At 40.6% G+C, this 18,662-nt stretch overlaps 1 protein-coding gene across 1 annotated transcript; it reads left to right on the top strand.

Annotated features, from left to right (window-relative positions):
• Positions 1-866: 866 nt before the first annotated feature.
• On the top strand, positions 867-7,886 carry LOC129710780 (complement C1q and tumor necrosis factor-related protein 9-like). The gene is made up of 5 exons (XM_055658019.1): positions 867-940; positions 2,286-2,364; positions 3,075-3,130; positions 3,726-3,884; positions 5,885-7,886. Exons 1-5 carry the CDS (start codon positions 868-870, stop codon positions 6,634-6,636), a joined length of 1,119 nt encoding a protein of 372 aa, XP_055513994.1. The 5' UTR covers position 867; the 3' UTR covers positions 6,637-7,886.
• Positions 7,887-18,662: the final 10,776 nt, after the last annotated feature.

The raw sequence follows: 18,662 nt of genomic DNA on the forward strand, positions 1-18,662 counted from the left end.
GATTTGTCAGATGGGCAAAGTTGAAAGGAGATGTGCGTGGCAAGTTTTATGCAGAGAGAGGTCGGTGCCTAAAACATGCTGCCGGGTGTATTGGAAGCAGATACAATAACTGCATTTAAGAGCCTTTTCGCATAGACATACGGATATGTAGGGAATTGAGGGATTTAAATCATGTGCAGAGGAGATTAATTTCCATGCATACATTATTATATTTATTATTAATCTCTTGACACACTATTATTATTTTTTGATTTGAATGATCTCAAGCTACATTTATTATATGGTGTTTTACTTTATAAGTGAACGATCCTTTAAAGCGAATGACAGAGAGTGATTGATACTGGTCAGTGCCTGGCATTGTATGGACCCATATAACTCACTGCGTGAAGTGACAAGCCAGAAAGGGACCTGCTATGGAAATTGAAGGAGGGGCTAATCTATTTAAAAGGCTGAGCTTCTGAAACATGTTCAGAGAGATTCTGAAAGCCTGAGGTGAGTGACAGTCTGTCTCCAGTCTGGGGGATGTCCAGATCACTCTCTGACAAACTTCAGGCCCTTTATTTATCGACACTGAAAATCAGGGTGAAAGCTGAGATCATGGCAAAGGAAGCAAGAGTTGTGATATTTTAAAAGTAATATTGGATTGGGTTAGGGGAAGGACAACCTGAAAATCACAGAACTGAGATTAATGATTTGGACTAAGGAAATAACGTAATATAAAATTGCTGGTCCATGAGAGTATGGCTTTGTGAGCCTCATTAAATAGTGTATTAATTTCCATTATACAGCATAGGTGAATGATTGGTAATTCTAAATCTGTTGTACAATTATCAGCCTAAAGCATGTACTGAACTTGTTTCTTTCAGAATGGTGCCCATGTGGTGGTTGGGCTTGTGCCTTGTTGGGCTTTTCCTCCCTCAGACTTATGGAGTTCCGGCAGGTAAGAGACTGTTCAAAATTCCCCAGTTCCAGTTAAATCACATGGAGTAGAAACATCCGCATACAACTTACCACAAGCAGAATTGCTTGGAGCTGGATAGATCCATGAGATCCCATGTAAACTTCCTAGAAATCAGAATTTTAAAAAAAATATGTAGCAACCATAATCTGAATACAGTGGCAATAACAACTTTAGAGTATCTGGACTATAGTATAGCATGCATGGATTAAGTATTTATACATATTGAGCTTGTTCATATTTCTGAGCTTTTATCCATGATCACTTAAGCATATGGCAGCACAATGGGGCTTTTGTAGAGCTGTTGCCTCACAGCGACACAGACCTAGGTTTAATCCTGACCTCTGGTGCAATCTGTGTGGACTTTGCACCTTCTCCCTGCGACCACATGGGTTTCCTCTGGGTGCTCTGGTTTCCTCCCACATCCAAAAGACATGCAGATTTGTAGGTTCATTGGCCTCTGTTAATTGGCTCTAGTGCGTAGGACGTGGGTGTGAAAGTTACATAACAGAACTAGTGTGAATGGGTGATCAGTGGTTGACGTGGTCTCAATGGGCTGAATGGCCTGTTTCCATGTTGTATCTTTCATTCAATCAATATGTAGGTTTTAAAAATATGCAGACATTAATGGAATTCCTCCACTGAAGTTTTTAAATTTCCTCCACAGCAAATAAATAGACTAACTTAGTGGAAGTTAAAGAAGGCAAATTATTTTCAGAACATTCTTTTGGAGCAATACCAATCTGTTTCTTTTCAATGGCAATTGAACAATTTTCATATATACTTTAATAAATTTGAAGATTATTTGAAAGCTATATTCATGCAACCTCCAACTTCTTACCAAGTCCCGTTGGAAAATCAGTGAAATCTGGGGTGGGTTTCTGCAATGAAACTGAGTTGCAATTACATGTTGTGTCCTCGAATTCACTTGGAGTGAGTGCATGTTCACTGCCTGAACAAGCCATCCCACTGATGATGTGTGGTAGTGCAGTTTAGGCGTTTGTTCGTCTGTGTTGTTGTTGTTTTTTTTTTTTCCAATGCTGAATTGTGCTGTGTTAGCACAGGCAAATGAGAGCCACATAATGTTATAGACTACTTGATCTTTGCTAAAAAAATAAACAACCTCTGTCAAATGCATGAAGTCCACACAACCAGTGATAAATAGTCCGGGTGAAATGTGCTTTTAAGATTGGGACACAACAATGTGAACATGTGCTTTATAGTTGAATTCTATATTCAATCATTTAAGTCCTAATTAGCCAGTAAATTATTGATCAGAAGTACAAATGAAGATTCCATATAAGTTGCATCTCTGTTGTATTTGTAGATTCTGAAACTGCCCTGGCAGATATAGTTATACAGAAATCCATTGGGCTAGTGCAAAGAGACTACCTCTATGGTGACAAGTAAGTATTTCCCTCCGTTACCTTGTATTCACATTAACCTGTTTGGAAATGGAGACACTCCGAGTAAGAAATTAAGACTTCACTAAATTTAGTCAGTCACTTTGGAGCTGCAGGCAAATCATCTTTGGATGCAATTAAACAGAGACAATATATGAAGGAGATAAGGACCTGATTTTGTAATGAATGGACTTAATTTTAGTTGAGAATCTCCTACGGTTTTATATCATGGTTTAGATTAACTCTTGGTACGATGCCATATCTGACTATAGACATGCCTTTCAAGGTACCATCACTGGTTTGAGTCCATTGCAACAATCCACACCTGTGTGATAAAACAATAATGAATTAGCATGAGTTTGGCCTAGTTAGTAACCAGTTATTCTAAACATTTCTCTTTGTGGCTCCTTTAAAAAAATGATTAAATTAATTTAGCATTTTGTCCAACCTATGTTTTTAAGCTAATAATAATATTGATTTTTTTTGAAGAATGCAATAATTCTGTATTATTACTCTTATGTACATATGTGCTTGAATCATCTGATGATAGCATTTTATATCCAGCTATAAATACATTGAAATGTTTTGCCTCATTTAGAAAATAAATTGAATTGTCAAAATATCAGTTAAAAAAAGCCATGCTTGTCAAGAGTTCCTCTACAATAATATTATGGTCATTGTTCCTTCATCCAATTCCTTCTTTATTTGTCTAGCTCTGGAGTCCAAAATTCTGAGAATCTTGATGCTAATGATCTCCAAAAGCGCGACTGTGAGTTTAAAATGAACACAATGTACAATCCAGGATCTATGGGGGTTGGAGAGGGATGGGGAAAGGAATAATATGCAAGGGACGCCTAAACCCATTACTGAGATGCTGACTGCATAAATACAATGTCCAAACCATGTATTTTAAATAACTGATCCCATCTCCAATGGTGCATGCTGCTTATTTCACCTAAAGCATTAGAACAGGTGGCACTATGATCCCTTAAATCAGAGGTTACATCTTTATTTTACTATAATTATTGGAATAATATGCTTCCAGATATCTAAGTACCTGCATGACAATTAATTCTGCAAAACACCACAGAGCACAATATAAACTCAGTATCATTGGTGTTTTACAAATCCCAGCACCATTTTATTTCCTCATTCTTGGCCCACCTGCAAAGGCAAAAATATATTTGCATTAATTTTTATGTAAGCTTCAGGGAAGATAAATAATATTCATAAGGGCATGGGATACAAAGTGTTTAATATTTATAGCTGTGTGGATTTGAAAAATACTCACAAGAAGTGGGATACCGGGAATTTAGGATTATTTAAGTATATTTTTTTGAATCAAATTTTACTTTTATTCTCAGATAAATCATGCGGCAATGTTCCCTTGGTTGTACATGGATCCTGCAAGGTTGTGCAGAGAAAGGCCTTCTACACTTGTAAAAAAGGATATGCAGTACTAGGAGAAGGCTCTATCTACTGTGATTCACATGGTCGATGGAGCCAAGCACCACTCTGTCTGCGTAAGTCCATTAATGTTAAAGCTTCAAGAACCTGGTACTTAACTTTCTCATTACTTATTGTAGCTTCACAGTATCTCTGGTAGGCTTCATCAAATATTCCAGTATCAAACAATCCAACCGCTAAGCCTGTCAGCAATATGTCCATGTTAATTGTGGTATCAGTTCCTGACAAAAAGACAAATGGGTTTAGGTTTAGGTTTATATTGTCACCGGTACTGAGATACAGTGAAAAGCTTAACAGCTCCAGAGGCAAAGTCCAATGTCTGCAATGATGCCAGCTCAGGTCAGATGAGAACTTCAGCCCTCGGATTTGCTAGATCATCAGACTTGCAAGAATATTGAAGAGAATATTATCAGAAGAATGAGAAATAGAGTTAGCCATATTGGTGGAAAAGAAATGTAAAAGGGCTGGGTGATTATATTGGATGGTTGTCGATCCTCTGGGACCAAAGAGACCCAGGTGGATCTTACATTTGGAAGGCTGTTTTTTGGAATGAAATCCATGACTACTGAGTTTCATTCTGATAGAATCATACAACGTGGAAAGCCTAACTTGTCCATGCAGACCAACGGGTCCCCTTCCACATTAATCCCATCACCCAGGACATCATGTGGCTCTTTGAAAATTAGTAGATACATTCTTCCATCCTCAAAATATGTGGGTTGGTAAGATAATTGGTTTCTGTAAATTGCACTTGGTGTACAGGTGAGTGGTAGAATCTGGAAGGGAATGAATGGAAATGCCGAGAGATTAAAATTGTATTAGTACAGCTTTTAACTATAACAGTACCAAATACCAACAACAGTAAATACAACAGTACCAAATTGAACCAGGCGACTTTGGCTATTAATTGTTACATAGTTTTTCACTCTCCATGTATTCTTTGATCTATCTTTGATTGGACTTACTTACACTTAACATTATTCATGTTATTCCCTTTATTCCCTTTTTCATGGATCTGTACACCGTGGATGCTTTGATTATATGGCCAAACGGCCTACTCCTGCACCTATTTTTCTATATTTTTCTATGTATTGTCTTTCCGCTGATTGGCTAGCATGCAACAACAGCTTTTCATCTCAGTACACATGACAATAAACTAAACGCGACAAAACTTAATTGTTGAAGGATATGGCAATGGTTAAGGGACTGTTACTTAAGGCATGTGCTTGAGGCATAACTGAAGCATGTTTCACCTTCTGAATGTGTGTCCTATTGGGGCTGAATGTAACTAGTCAAACACAAAAGAGGTGTTGATTGACCACGATAAGCAAGCCAACTTTTGCTTCCAAATTGTTCCAGGTTTTAAGAGTAATCATTGGATCAGTTGTAATCATAAATTATTGTTAAACTTTCCTTCAAAAAAGAACATGGGCTTTAAGAAAAACAGTTGAAATAGGCCCCACACAGAGTTATCAGAAAAAAAGTAATTATTTTCTGGTCGATTTTATTTCCAACATCATAGTGGGTGCCTTTCTCCCCCTATGACAGGATCCAGGGCAAGTTCCTGCCTTAGTCTGGTTCATTCAAGCTGGTGGCCTTGGGCTTATGATCCATATTTAACATTTTCTAAAGCTGCATGCGTATCTGTGTGGTCTTATTGAGCTAACAAAAAGGTTACTTTTGATCAAGATGTCCCCCTTCAAACCACTCCACATGATATGACTGGACCTCCAGGAAAATCTGTCCTGAATTGCCTGTCAAGAATTAATTCTTAACAAATAGATGACAACTTGACTCAGAAAGACTCAAGGTTAAAAATATATATATTTTTTTAAAATTGCACAACATTTCTGTTAAAAGACAACCTTGTGAAATTTCATACAAAGTGTTGCTATATACACATCTTATCATAATACATGCCAGTTAATGCAGTAATACATTAACTGCTTCACCTTACAAGAATCTTAATTTTGTACTCATTTTCTAGAAGAAAATATATTGGTTTATTAAATTAAAATGTCAGTAATTTTAACCAAACTTTGAATGTTGTTTCTAGCAACACCAAGGTTCTTCGCAGGACCAAGGGGTGAACCAGGCGATGTTGGTCCCATGGGAGCTAAAGGTGAAACAGGTGATGCTGGAGCTATGGGACCAATGGGCCCTTCTGGTATGCCTGGAAGGAATGGCGCAAGAGGTGCGAGAGGGACCAACGGTAGCCCAGGACCAGTCGGATCTGCAGGCAGTGCTGGACTGCCAGGGCCAGGAGGAGCAAATGGCAGGAATGGTATCAATGGTGCAAAAGGTGCTGATGGTGATCCTGGTGCAACTGGAGCAATTGGTCCTCAAGGCAGCCAAGGAGAACCAGGATACAAGGGAGAGCGAGGAGATCCTGGGGCACCAGGTGTTCCAGGGATGTCTATTGCATGGAGAAGGTCTGCATTCTGTGTCAAACTTGGCACTGGCAGTGTTAATTCTGACCAACCAATAGCCTTCCAGGAAATTCTGTATAATGAAGATGGTGACTATAACATTCAGTCCAGCAGATTTGTTTGTCGCATTGCAGGTGTCTATGCATTCCACGCTTATTTTGAAGTGAATACTAGAAATGCACACACTGCAATAATGGTAAATGGGCGACGTGTTTACTCTAATTTCCAGTCATATTCTTCATATCCTGAAATGTCAACACTTGGTACAATTGTAAGACTGAAAGTAGGTGACAAAGTTTGGGTACAAACTGTTGATTCAGATACTGGCATTTGCCGTAACAGTTATTTCATGGGATACTTGATTTACGAGTGCAAGTAGAAATCCAATATTTGACTACATAACTTCATATTTCACGTGTATCTAATTCCAATTTCAATCTTAACTACCACCTAAATTTGACATTTTCACTGATCCATGTCTTATGTTGTCATGTCACACCCATGAAACAATCTCAAAACAACAAAATGTGCTAACTCAATTTCATAGATGCATGAGTCTGAAATACCTTACTATTTTTGGGCTGGGGGTCATTTTGTTCTTGTCTGCATGCAAAGAAGACTTAATTTTGCTTCAAGGCTGCCCTGTATCTTACACAGACTCCACTGATAAATCGGCCCCAGCCTTATTGCAGGAAAATTCACACCTCAGAGCCTAAGCTTAGATCAGCAATTTCATCTGTACACTATAAAACCATACAGTGCAAGCTGGCAGGTCAGAAACCAAAATTACCCCTTCAAAAAATAAGATTGCATTTGGTTATTTTAAAACATTCATCACTGAATTAATCAAGAAATCATAATTACAGTGAAAGCAATTGGGAAAGCAATAAATAAGATAATATTGTGCCTTTCGGCAGTTATTTTGATTGGAGCAATTTAGATGTGTCCCGTCATGAAATGTGCATGTAAAGAAAATCAGCAGCAGATAACTTAAGATGATCTGAGACCTTAATGTTGATAATGATGCAATAGTCAGTTATTGTACCTGATATAACTGAATATTCTGTTACCACTGAACTTGGCCATAACAATACATTATCAAACATTATGAGCAAATAATGAATCTGATAGACACCTGCATTTATTCAGAATGTGAACTATATTGCATTTGATACTCAGTATATCCATGTATTTTCTCAAATGAGCTGTAATTGTAACTGGCAGAGGTTGTCTTAAACCAAGTTACACTGCTCAGCCTATGTAAACCTGGTTATTTGTTGGACAGAACCTAGTTAAAGATAGGCAAATATGTTGTCAATATTTAACAGAATGTACCATCTAAATCAATGTCTAGAGTGGGCATGGGGTTCTGACCATCTTTGACTGGGAGTCGGATATCTGAAAGTTGCTGCTTATCACTACTGGCACCAAATCCTGGAGCAAAGACAAAATACTGAAGAGAGTGTCTCTGCGTAGCATTAATTTCTGTCTGGATTTATCTGAAATTGGATTTCTTTTATTGTTCTTTCAGAATTCACTCCTCTATGAAATCTTAATTGTATGGATATTTTCAAAGATACACAATAAAATAAATCCTGCTTTCACATGCATGGTGGTTTCAAATGGAATTTTCACATTTCTCATTGCTGCAAGTTTATTTGTATATTTAATATTCATATGAATAAAATAATGTATGTGCTCCTGTTAGCACTCTGAATGTTAGGATATGGTCTCAGTGCCCAGCACCGTATGATGACTGCACAATATACCCTCTCCCATTCAGTTCTGAACCATACTTCAACTTGAACAGCATCAAGTCCCTGACTCCCAATCCTCACTCTCAACTCTAGTCCAACACTGGCACTGCACTGACTGAGTCTGAGGCTTAGAACCTCCCACATGGAGCAGCTAAGTCCATGATCTACTTCCTTACCTCACCTCCACTCCCACTGAAACTAACAGATCTGATTGAAACAGTTGGTCTCCTGACTTTCCACATACTCTACACAAACATTATCAACATGCAACAAAAGATTTTCATTGTACCATGGTACACATGACAATAAGTTAAACTCAAACTCATTGGTCACACATAACTGATCCGCTATGATTCAACTGCCTGGTATGAATCATCCAAACCTCTCCACCATCTGAATTGAATTAGCACAACAAAAGAAGTGGTCTTTGGCCCAACAATTGTCCCAATATAGCACACCCTATGGGATGCTAAAATTCCTTCTTTAAACATTTCAGGATACGTTTGGTGAGACGTGGGCTGCTGTTGAGCAACTGAATGTAAAGAGCAAGTTATGATTAGATTTACTTACAACCATCAAAGCAAGTTGACTGTGTAAAAGCGTCAAAGAGCAGGGAAATAGGCCCTTCGGCCCAATATGCCCATGCTGACCAAGATGCCCCATCTACACTAGTCCATCTGCCTGCATTTGGCTCTTATAGTCTCTAAACCGTTCCAGTCCATATACATAATACTTTATGTGACCACTGTACATTACCCCAACTGAAATGTGCCTATAACGCCAGAGTATTTTTGAAACGTTCATCCAAACATTAATACTGAAACTTGATATGTAGACCAGAAACTAAAGTGGTCATCCGTGTGTGGAACTGCAGGAAATGGGTGAACTCCACAATGAATATTTCTCCTCTGTATTTATTCTGGGGAAAGACATGGAGTTATAAAGTCATACAGTGTGGAAACAGACATTTCGGCTAAACATGCCCATACCGGTCAACATGTCCGATCTACACTAGTCCCATTTGCCTGCGTTTCACCCATATCCCTCTAAACCTGTCCTATCCATGTACCTGTCTAATTGCTTCTTAAACATTGCGATAGTCCCTGCCTTAACTATCACTTTCAGCAGCTTGTTCCATACAACCACCATCCTTTGTATGATAAAGTTACCACTTAGATTCCTATAAAATCTTTCCTGCTTCACTTTAAACCTTTGCCCTCTGCTTCTCGATTCACCTACTCTGGGCAAGAGACTGTGCGTTTACCCGATCTATTCCTCTCATAATTGTATACCTCTATAAGAGCACCCCTCATCTTCCTGTGCTCCAGGGAATAGAGTCCTGGCCTGCTCAAATTCGCCCTATAGCTCAGACCCTCGAGCCCTGGCAACATCCTTGCAAATCTTCTCTGCACCCTTTCCAACTTAACAACATTTTTTCTATAATATAGTGCCCTGAACTGAACACAATACACTAAATATAGCCTCACCAATGTCTTATATACGGTAACTACAGGCACAACATGACCTCCCAACTTCTATACTAAATACTCTGACTGAAGAAGGCCAATGTGCCAAAAGCCTTTTTTGCCACCTCATCTAACTGTGACACCATCTACAAATAACTGTGTACTTACATACCTAGATCCACTCTGCTCTACAACACTTCCCAGAGCCCTACCATTTACTGTGTAGGTCCTGCCCATGTTAGACTTTCCAAAATGCAACACCTCACATTTCTCTGTATTAAATTCCATCAACCATTCCTCAGCCCACCTGACCAACTGATCAAGGTCCTGCTGCAATTTTTGACAACCATCTTCACTATAAAAGAAGAAATACTGGGAATAAAGGTGTAGACTATTTTCTAAATGGGGAGAGAATCCAGAAATCTGAAGGTACACGATTCCCAAAAAGTTAATCTGCAAGTCGATTCAAGAGAGAGTTGTTATGCCCCTGTCCCACTTAGGAAACCTGAACGGAAACCTCTGGAGACTTTGCGCTCCACCCAAGGTTTCCGTGCGGTTCCCAGAGGTTCCTGGAGGTTTTTTCAATCTCCCTAATGGTCGAAAGTGGTTTCCGCTTCATCTATGTTCTGGCGATTATTTCAAAAAATTCAAAACCGGCCGCGACTAAAAATAGGTTGCCGTTTTAAAAATCGGTTATATTTTAGTTGAAGCCGGTTGCGATGCTAGTTGAAGGTGGTTGCTGGAGGTTGCAGGTAGTGGAAGGTAAGACCTCTCTGCAACCGGGAACCACACGGAAACCTTGGGTGGAGCGCAAGGTCTCCAGAGGTTTCCGTTCAGGTTTCCTAAGTGGGACAGGGGCATTAGATAGAGCTCTTAAAGATAGCAGAGTCAAGGGATATGGGCAGAAGGCAGGTGCAGGGTACTGATTGTGGATGATCAGCCATGATCACACTGAATGATGGTGCTGGCTCGAAGGGCCGAATGGCCTACTCCTCAACCTATTGCCTATTGTCTATTGCCTATTGTCTGTTAAAGAAAGCAAACTCAATGCGAGCATTTATTTCAAAAGGGCTTGTATACAAAAACAAGGATGTAATGCTGAGGCTCTATAAGGCGCTGGTAAGGACGCATTTGGAATACCGTGAGCAATTTTGGACACCATATGTGAGGAAAGATGTGCTGACTCTGGAGAGGGTCCAGATGAGGTATACATGAATGATCCCAGGAATGAGTAGGTTAACCTCTGATGAGCATTTGGCAGCGCAGGGCCTTTACTCGCTGGATTTTATAAAGAATGAGGGGGGACCTTATTGAAATATACAGAATTGTGTAAGGCTTGAATAGCGTGGATGTGGAGAGGATGGTTCCACTAGTGGGAGAGTCTAAGACTAGAGGTCATTGCCTCAGAATTAAAATACATTCTTTTAGAAAGGAGATGAGGAGAAATTTCTTTAGTCAGAGGGTGGCGAATCTGTGGAGTTTTCTGCCACAGAAGGCTGTGGCGGCCATCTGTGGATATTTTTAAGGCAGACACAGATAGATTTTTGATTAGTACAAATGTCAGAGAATACAGGGAGAAGGCAGGAGAATGGCATTAGGAGGGAGGGATAGATCAGCCATGATTGAATGGTGGATTAGACTTGATGGGCCGAATGGTCTAATTCTACTCATATCTCATGACCTTATGATCTTATCACTATCTGCAATACTACCGATATTTGCAGATTGTGATGCTTGGTTCAAAACTGTGAGAAACGCAACTGTGAGAAACTCACTGTGAGAAACGCAACTCTACATTTTGTCTGCAAGCGTTATAAGAATTATTATGTTTCAATGAGGTCACCTCATTTTTTTACACTCTGAGAAGCTGTAATTACTGGGGTTCCTCAGTGATTGTTACCGGGACCCCAGTTGCTCACAATCTATATTAAGAGACTATGGGCACAGTCTGCTAAACCTCTTACACAACAAACCCACCATCCAGTAAATCCAGACTTCAGACTCCACTTTTTCTGGAAGAGTCTCAGGAAGAGTCCCATCCTGCCCTCTGCCTGACCCATTGACTATCTCCAGCAATTTGTTCACAAATGCTTCCATTTTTTGGACAGACAGCCGCTGAGTCATTCATGCTTGAGCTTGTCAGGGAGGGGATGGGAAAGAAAGGGGTGATCCACAGAAATCAGTGATGGTGTGGGAATACTGGGAGTCATGCAACAGCTAGGAAATACGACACACCAGCTAATTGTATCCTGCTTAAAGTGCCGGCAGTAAACCATGCCATCTGGGGCCATATGGGAGTAGGCATCAGGGCGCAGGAGATGAAGCTGCAAAGAGTACTGAAGCTACTAGCTTCCAGCATTACAGCATTCAGGATGTCGGTGGATGGTGGGCACCTGACTGAGGTTCATCAGGATGCCCTGGCTCTCATGTGCAATGTGCACTTTGAGATAAACTGCCTTAGAAAGAGCGCCATCCGCCCTACAATCAATCCAAAATTCACTGCCCTGTGTAAGCCTAGCAACATCCAGCCACCAAATCTTTTGTTCAGGGAAGACCTCGCAAAACGGGTGAAAGAGCTGGACGACGAGGTAAAAACCGTAGGGCTCATTAAGGTGCCAATGACCAGCAGAACCCCTCAGAGGCAGCAGCCCTACAAGCGGTTTGCTGAAACCGGGTCGGGTCAAGGACCAAGCCGGCCATTCAATGTGCGCAGCTGGCGCACTCCAGCAGGAGCACGACCAAACCTGCCTTTTCCCACCAGAACCAGGGGACAAAGAGCACCACCAGTAACCATGGAGGTAGGTGGGTCTGGTGCTTGTCGAAACATATTCAGTGAGAATTATCTACCAGTTGGGGGGAGATTACACTGGTTTCTGAAAGAATGGTATGGGATAACATCAGAGTTGTTTATACTGCAAACTATACAAGGGTTTCGAATTGAATTAATTCCCAATTTGTGTCCGCCTACTCAACATACACCAAGGCGGGCACTCATTTTCTCACAAAAAGAGAATTTGGAGGTTCAAGCTGAAATTGAAAATTATATATAAAAGGTGTAATTGAGAGGACAGTTTGTCAACCTCACCAATTCGTATCTAATATTTTTCCTAGACCAAAGAAAGATGGTGGGAGGCGGATTATTTTGGACTTGACAGACCTTAATCCGTTTGTGCAGTATAAACATTTCAAAATGGAAACATTTGAGACTGCCAAGCAATTGGTTTCAAGAGGGTGTTATATGGCATGTATAGATCTAAAGGATGCATATTACTCAGTGCCTGTTCATAAAGATTATCGCAAATATTTGAAATTTAGCTGGATGAGGCAATTGTGGCAATTTAAAGCGCTGCCTAATGAATTAACCTCAGCCCCTAGATTATTTACAAAGCTGCTAAAACCAATACTGGGGCTACTCCGGGTTCAGGGTCATATTGTAATGGCTTATTGGGATGATATCTTAATAATTGGAAAAACTCGGGAGGCAGCTGAGTTATCTGTTTCAGCTGTTAAACTCATGTTTGAGAGATTGGGGTTTCTCATCCATCCAACTAAATCAAAATTGATACCGGTTAAAATTATTGATTATCTGGGATTCACAGTTAATTCAACTCACATGTCTGTAACTCTGCCCAAGGGCAAGAGATTAGATTTAATTGAAGGCTGTATCAAGCTCATTGGGGAGCAATCACCTTCAATTAGGCATGTGGCTAGATTGATTGGTAAATTGGTAGCTGCCTTTCCAGCTGCACAGTATGGACCTTTGCATTACCAACATTTACAGAGGGCAAAGGTACAGGGACTCAGGATACATGCAGGTCATTTCAACAGACCCATGCAATTACCAGTTGGAGCCATTGCTGAAGTACAGTGGTGGATAAGAAACATTTCGAATTGTTCCAGCAACATTTTGATAGAAGCACCTTCAGTTGTTTTACAGACTGACGTTAGTGCCCTAGGTTGGGGGGCTACTGATACCATCTCTAGCTATGGAGGCAGATGGAATGTGCATGAGGCATTTACTCTCCAATCACATGGAATTAACTATTTAGAGTTACTGGGAGCATTTTATGGGGTTAAGGTTTATTGTACCACCAAGCATCACTTACATGTTCAGCTTCAGATTGACAACACCACCGGCAGTGGCGTATGTGAATCATATGGGTGGAATCAAGTCGGAATCTTGTGACAGATTGGCTAACTTTATTTGGCACTGGTGCATTAAAAGAAACATTTGGGTTTCAGCTGTCTATTTGCCAGGCAGATTCAACATGGTGGTAGACACCAGGTAATGCAAATTCTGTGACAACACAGAATGGATGTTGAATCATTAATCATGATGTATTTAATGAGTGGCGGTTTATGAAAGGTGTTTTTAATTCCAATCCCCCCAGGCCTAGATATTCAGAAATCTGGGATGTGAGCATGGTACACACACTGCTTCGTCAGTGGGGTCCAGCCACATCCTTGTCTTTGGTCAAGATTACCCTGAAGTTGGTCATGCTCATGGTGCTGATGTCAGCACAAAGGGTTCAGACTCTGCAGAAGTTGCGACTGGACAGGATGGTGTCACCTGGTAATGATGTTATGTTTTACATCTATGATCTCGTAAAACAGAGCAGATCAGGGGTGTCAGGATTCAAGCTTGTACTGTCAGCATATCCCACGGATTTACGACTGTGTGTAGTGGCGTACTTGCGATGTTATATCGAGGTGACCAAGGGCATCAGGGGCTCGGAAGTATCGTTGTTTATTAGCCACAAAAAGCCACATATGAAAGTGTCGGTTCAGACCATTTCAAGATGGCTGAAACAAGTGCTGGCTTGTGCAGGAGTTAATACTGACAATTTTAAATCTCACTCCACCAGGGCGGCATCAACGTCAGCAGTGAGGACAATGGGCATCCCTCTAGACCATATCCTCGCGGCCGCAGGATGGTCAAATGAACTGACTTTTCAGCGGTTTTATAATAAACCACTTATCGAACCCGGGGTGTTCGCCGATTCCATTTTAAGTTCTGTTTCATAGCTTCCCCCTGGGAGAGAAGGGTCGCTGTTGTGTTTCCTTATTTTGTTTGTGAATTAAAGCATCAACATGTTAATCTGTACCATGTTCCACTGTATTGCTCATTATTCACTCCTGAGTCAACGGATGCAGTGTGAGACGTTTGGATTCGTATCTGCGGCATGAAATCACGGAGCTTTGAATTCTTCACGGAATCACTCACATGACTCCGAAGTAAAATAGTAAGATTAAACGAGAACTTACCAGTTTGAGGTTTGATCTTTATTTTATGAGGAGTTACGATGAGCGATTAAGTGCCCATCGCTCCCGGCCCTCAATATCGTCAAAAGGGTAGTCAACTGGAAGGTCACACCACTGCTTTAGGAATCTTACTATGTTAATCGCTCAGTATTACTTATAAAATAAAGATCTGTGTTCTCGTTTCATCTTACCGCTGAGGGATGATTTATTTGCACAGGAGTGGATGATTGTCAAGTCAAGTCAAGCATTGTCACATACACATACGACTGTGCAGTGAAATGAAAGTGGCAATGCTCGCGGAACTTCACAAAAATCGCTCAAATTATATCTCACATATTATTTTACATAAAAATAAAGAAAAAACTTCAAACTGGTAAGTTACAGTCGTGCCTCTGGGAAGAAATCCTTCTCAACCTCTCGTTCTCAGGCATGGAGGGCGTTTTGCCTGACCGTAGCGGCTGGAACAGTCCGTTGCAGGAGTGGAAGAGGTCTCTCATGATTTTGTTTGCTCTGGAGTGCACCTCCTGTTGATGCAGGGGGGGGTGAGAAGTTCCCAGTGTTCGGCCCAACGCACTACTCTCTGCAGAGCCTTCTTGGTGGCAGGCAAATCGATGGGTACAAGAAATAGTTTGCATGTTTCCAGAGTAGGTTTAGACAAAATATGCAAATAGACAAGACTGAATAGACAAGACAAGACGTGGAAGGATATAAGATCATAAGGTCATAAGAAATAGTAGAATTTCAGCCATTCGGCCCATCGTCAACTCCGCCATTCATTAATGGCTGATCTAACTCTCCCTCCTAACCCCATTCCCCTGCCTTCTCCCCATAACCTCTGACACTTGTACTAATCAGGAATCTATCCATCTCTGCCTTTAAAATATCCACTGACTTGACCTCTGCAGCCTTCTGTGCCAAATACTGCCACAGATTCACCACCTTTTGACTAAATAAATTTCTCCTCATCTCCTTCCTAAAAGAATATCCTTTAATTCTGAGGCTATGACCTCTAGTTCTAGACTCTCTCACTAATGGAAACATCTTCTCCGCGTCCACTCTGTTCAAGCCTTTCACTATTCTATATGTTTCAATGAGGTCCCACCTCATTCTTCTAAACTCCAGTGAGTACAGGCCCAGTGCCAACAAACGCTCATTCATAGGTTTACCTACTCATTCTGTAGTCCTCCTCTGGACCCACTTCAGAGCCAGCACATCCTTCCTTAGATATGGTGCCCAAAATTGCTCACAATGTAATCAATACTCACAATACAATATAATCCAAATGGGATTGGTGTAGATGGGCAAAACAGTTGGGGATAACACTATCATTTAGCAAAATTGGATAAATTCAAGACAGCTCTTGAAATTCAGACCTGGCATTGGGTGGCACAGTGGTGCAGCGGTAGAGTTGCTGCCTTACACGGCAGAGACCTGGGTTTGATCTACAAGTGCTGTCTGATTCACCTCCTGACACATCAAGATCTTTCCATCACCTACAAATTTACAATGTTTATATTTTTTCATATTTATCATTATTATAAATAAATATATCATAAATTACAAATTTATAATGTCGTATCTTGCACTAAATATTGCTTAATTTATCCTTTATCTATGCACTGGGTGAATGTAGGGCTGACTAAAATCAGAAAGTTTGACTTCTTCCAGAACAAATCATATTTTCCATCCTAAATATTCAAGTTGCCGGCTATTATTAGACAAGACTTTCAATGTGCGACATTTACAAAATGCACTGTGTTTTCTGTTCTAAATTGCTTCTTTATCCCTTCTCAATCTTGTGATAATGTAATGATCTACACTGGGAATATTTTAATCACCCACAAGAACCTTGTGTTCATGATCATATTGTTGCAAATGCCCTCTAGTGGATGTGGTAAAAACAATTGCCCAGAGCTCTGCATATTAAAACTGCTGAAACTTGCGTTAATTTTACAAGATGTTTGCATATCATAAAATTTGCCATTACAATGGTTGTATTGAGACTGAAAGTTGCTTCCAGAACTAACTGTTGCATGCCTCTTATGAGCATTGTGTTCCTTTTTTATAACCTAGATTACTGAGGCTGAGGTGAATTTGGGTAATTCTGTTTATGAAGAAGGGTCCCCACCCAAATCGTCACCTATCCGTGTTCTTCATGGATGCTGTTGGATCTGCTGAGTTACTCCAGCACTTAGTGTGTTTTCTGTAAACCAGCATCTGTAGTTCTTTGTTTCTACAACTCTAATTCTGCGGTGATGTGGTGTAACACAATTCAAGATCACCACTTTTGCGATTTCACATGTTTTCAAATGTTCTGTCAGCACATGGATTGAATAGAATAGAAAGGATTGGTTCATTTTTCACCAAAAAGCATTGCAGAGGCAGAGGAGATTAGCGTAACTGGACATCATATGTGGCACGGATATCATGGGCTGAAGTTTCTGTTCTGTAATATACTATTCTACTGCGGGTCCTACATTCTTGTTCTCAATTGTAGATCGACATACAAATGTATAATAACCTAATTGCAGCGAATCATTTGATGAGTTTTTCTAGCTGAGCAGCTGTTAAGGGTCTTGCCATTAATTCTAAATGTATATATCGGTGTTGAGTGATGAGGAATTTAAGCGACTTTGGCAAGATGATATAGAGTAGTTCAAGGAGTCATCCGCTCTCCTTCCCATCTACACTGGTGAAAAGATCAATGTGGTGAGGATATGTAATTAGAATGAGAAATGGTGAAAGTGAAGCGAGGCTCCTGATGGTTCCAGGTCAAGGATCCAATGTGATACGCTGGATTGGGCATCCAGGAATAAACTGATATCAAGAGCATGAGGAAACGGTCTGTTTCAGCTGTTCCTACGAATAGCTGCGAAAACCAATTATTCACCAGAAGAATTTTGTTTCTTCAAAGAACTACCTATGCTTTACTTCTGTGGAGAAGACATAGATATAGACATGGAAAATAGGTGCAGGAGTAGGCCATTTGGCCCTTCGTGCCAGCACCGCCATTCAATATGATCATAGCTGATCAACTAAAATAAGCTTTTTCCCCATATCCCTTGATTCCTTTAGACATAAGAGCTAAATCTAACTCTCTCTTGAAAACATCCAGTGAATTGGCCTCCACTGCCTTCTGTGGAAGAGAATTCCACAGATTCACAACTCTCTGGGTGAAAAAGGTTTTTACTCATCTCAGTCCTAAATGGCCTCCCCTTATTCTTAAACTGTGACTCCTGGTTCTGGACTCCTCCAGCATCGGGAACATTTTTCCTGCATCTACCCTGTCCAATCCTTTAAGAATTTAATGTTTCTATAAGATCCCCTCTCAACCTTCTAAATTCTGATGAATACAAACACAGTTGACCCATTCTTTCACCATATATCAGTCCCGCCATCCCGGGAATTAACCTGTGAACATACGCTGCACTCCCTCAATAGCAATAATGTCCTTCCTTAAATTAGGAGACCAAAACTGCACACAATACTCCAGGTGCGGTCTCACCAGGGCCCTGTACAATTGCAGTAGGACCTCCTTGCTCCTTAACTCAAATCCTTTCGCAGTGAAGGCCAACATGCCATTAGCTTTCTTTACTGCCTGCTGTACCTGCATGCTTACTTTCAGTGACTGATGTACAAGCACACCCTAATCTCGTTACACCTCCCCTTTTCCTAATCTGACACCATTCAGTTAATAATCAGCCTTCCTGTTCTTGCCACCAAAGTGGATAACCTCGCATTTATCCACAATTATACTGCATCTGCCATGCATCCAACCTATCCAAGTCACCCTGCAGCCTCATAGCATCCTCCTCACAGCAGACACTGCCACTCAGCTTTGTGTTATCCGCAAAATTGGAGATGCCACATTTAATTCCCTCGTCTAAATCGTTAATATATATCTGGGGTAAATAACTGGG

The sequence above is a fragment of the Leucoraja erinacea genome, chromosome 28 (assembly GCF_028641065.1).
Source record: "Leucoraja erinacea ecotype New England chromosome 28, Leri_hhj_1, whole genome shotgun sequence".
Classification (NCBI taxonomy): Eukaryota; Metazoa; Chordata; class Chondrichthyes; order Rajiformes; family Rajidae; genus Leucoraja; species Leucoraja erinaceus.

Excerpts from the sequence above, each read along its gene's own strand:
- LOC129710780 (XM_055658019.1), top strand. The coding sequence starts at position 868 with ATGGTGCCCATGTGGTGGTTGGGCTTGTGCCTTGTTGGGCTTTTCCTC. Across the intron at positions 941-2,285 it reads GACTTATGGAGTTCCGGCAG|ATTCTGAAACTGCCCTGGCA; the intron begins GTAAGAGACTGT and ends TTGTATTTGTAG. Across the intron at positions 3,131-3,725 it reads TGATCTCCAAAAGCGCGACT|ATAAATCATGCGGCAATGTT; the intron begins GTGAGTTTAAAA and ends TTTTATTCTCAG.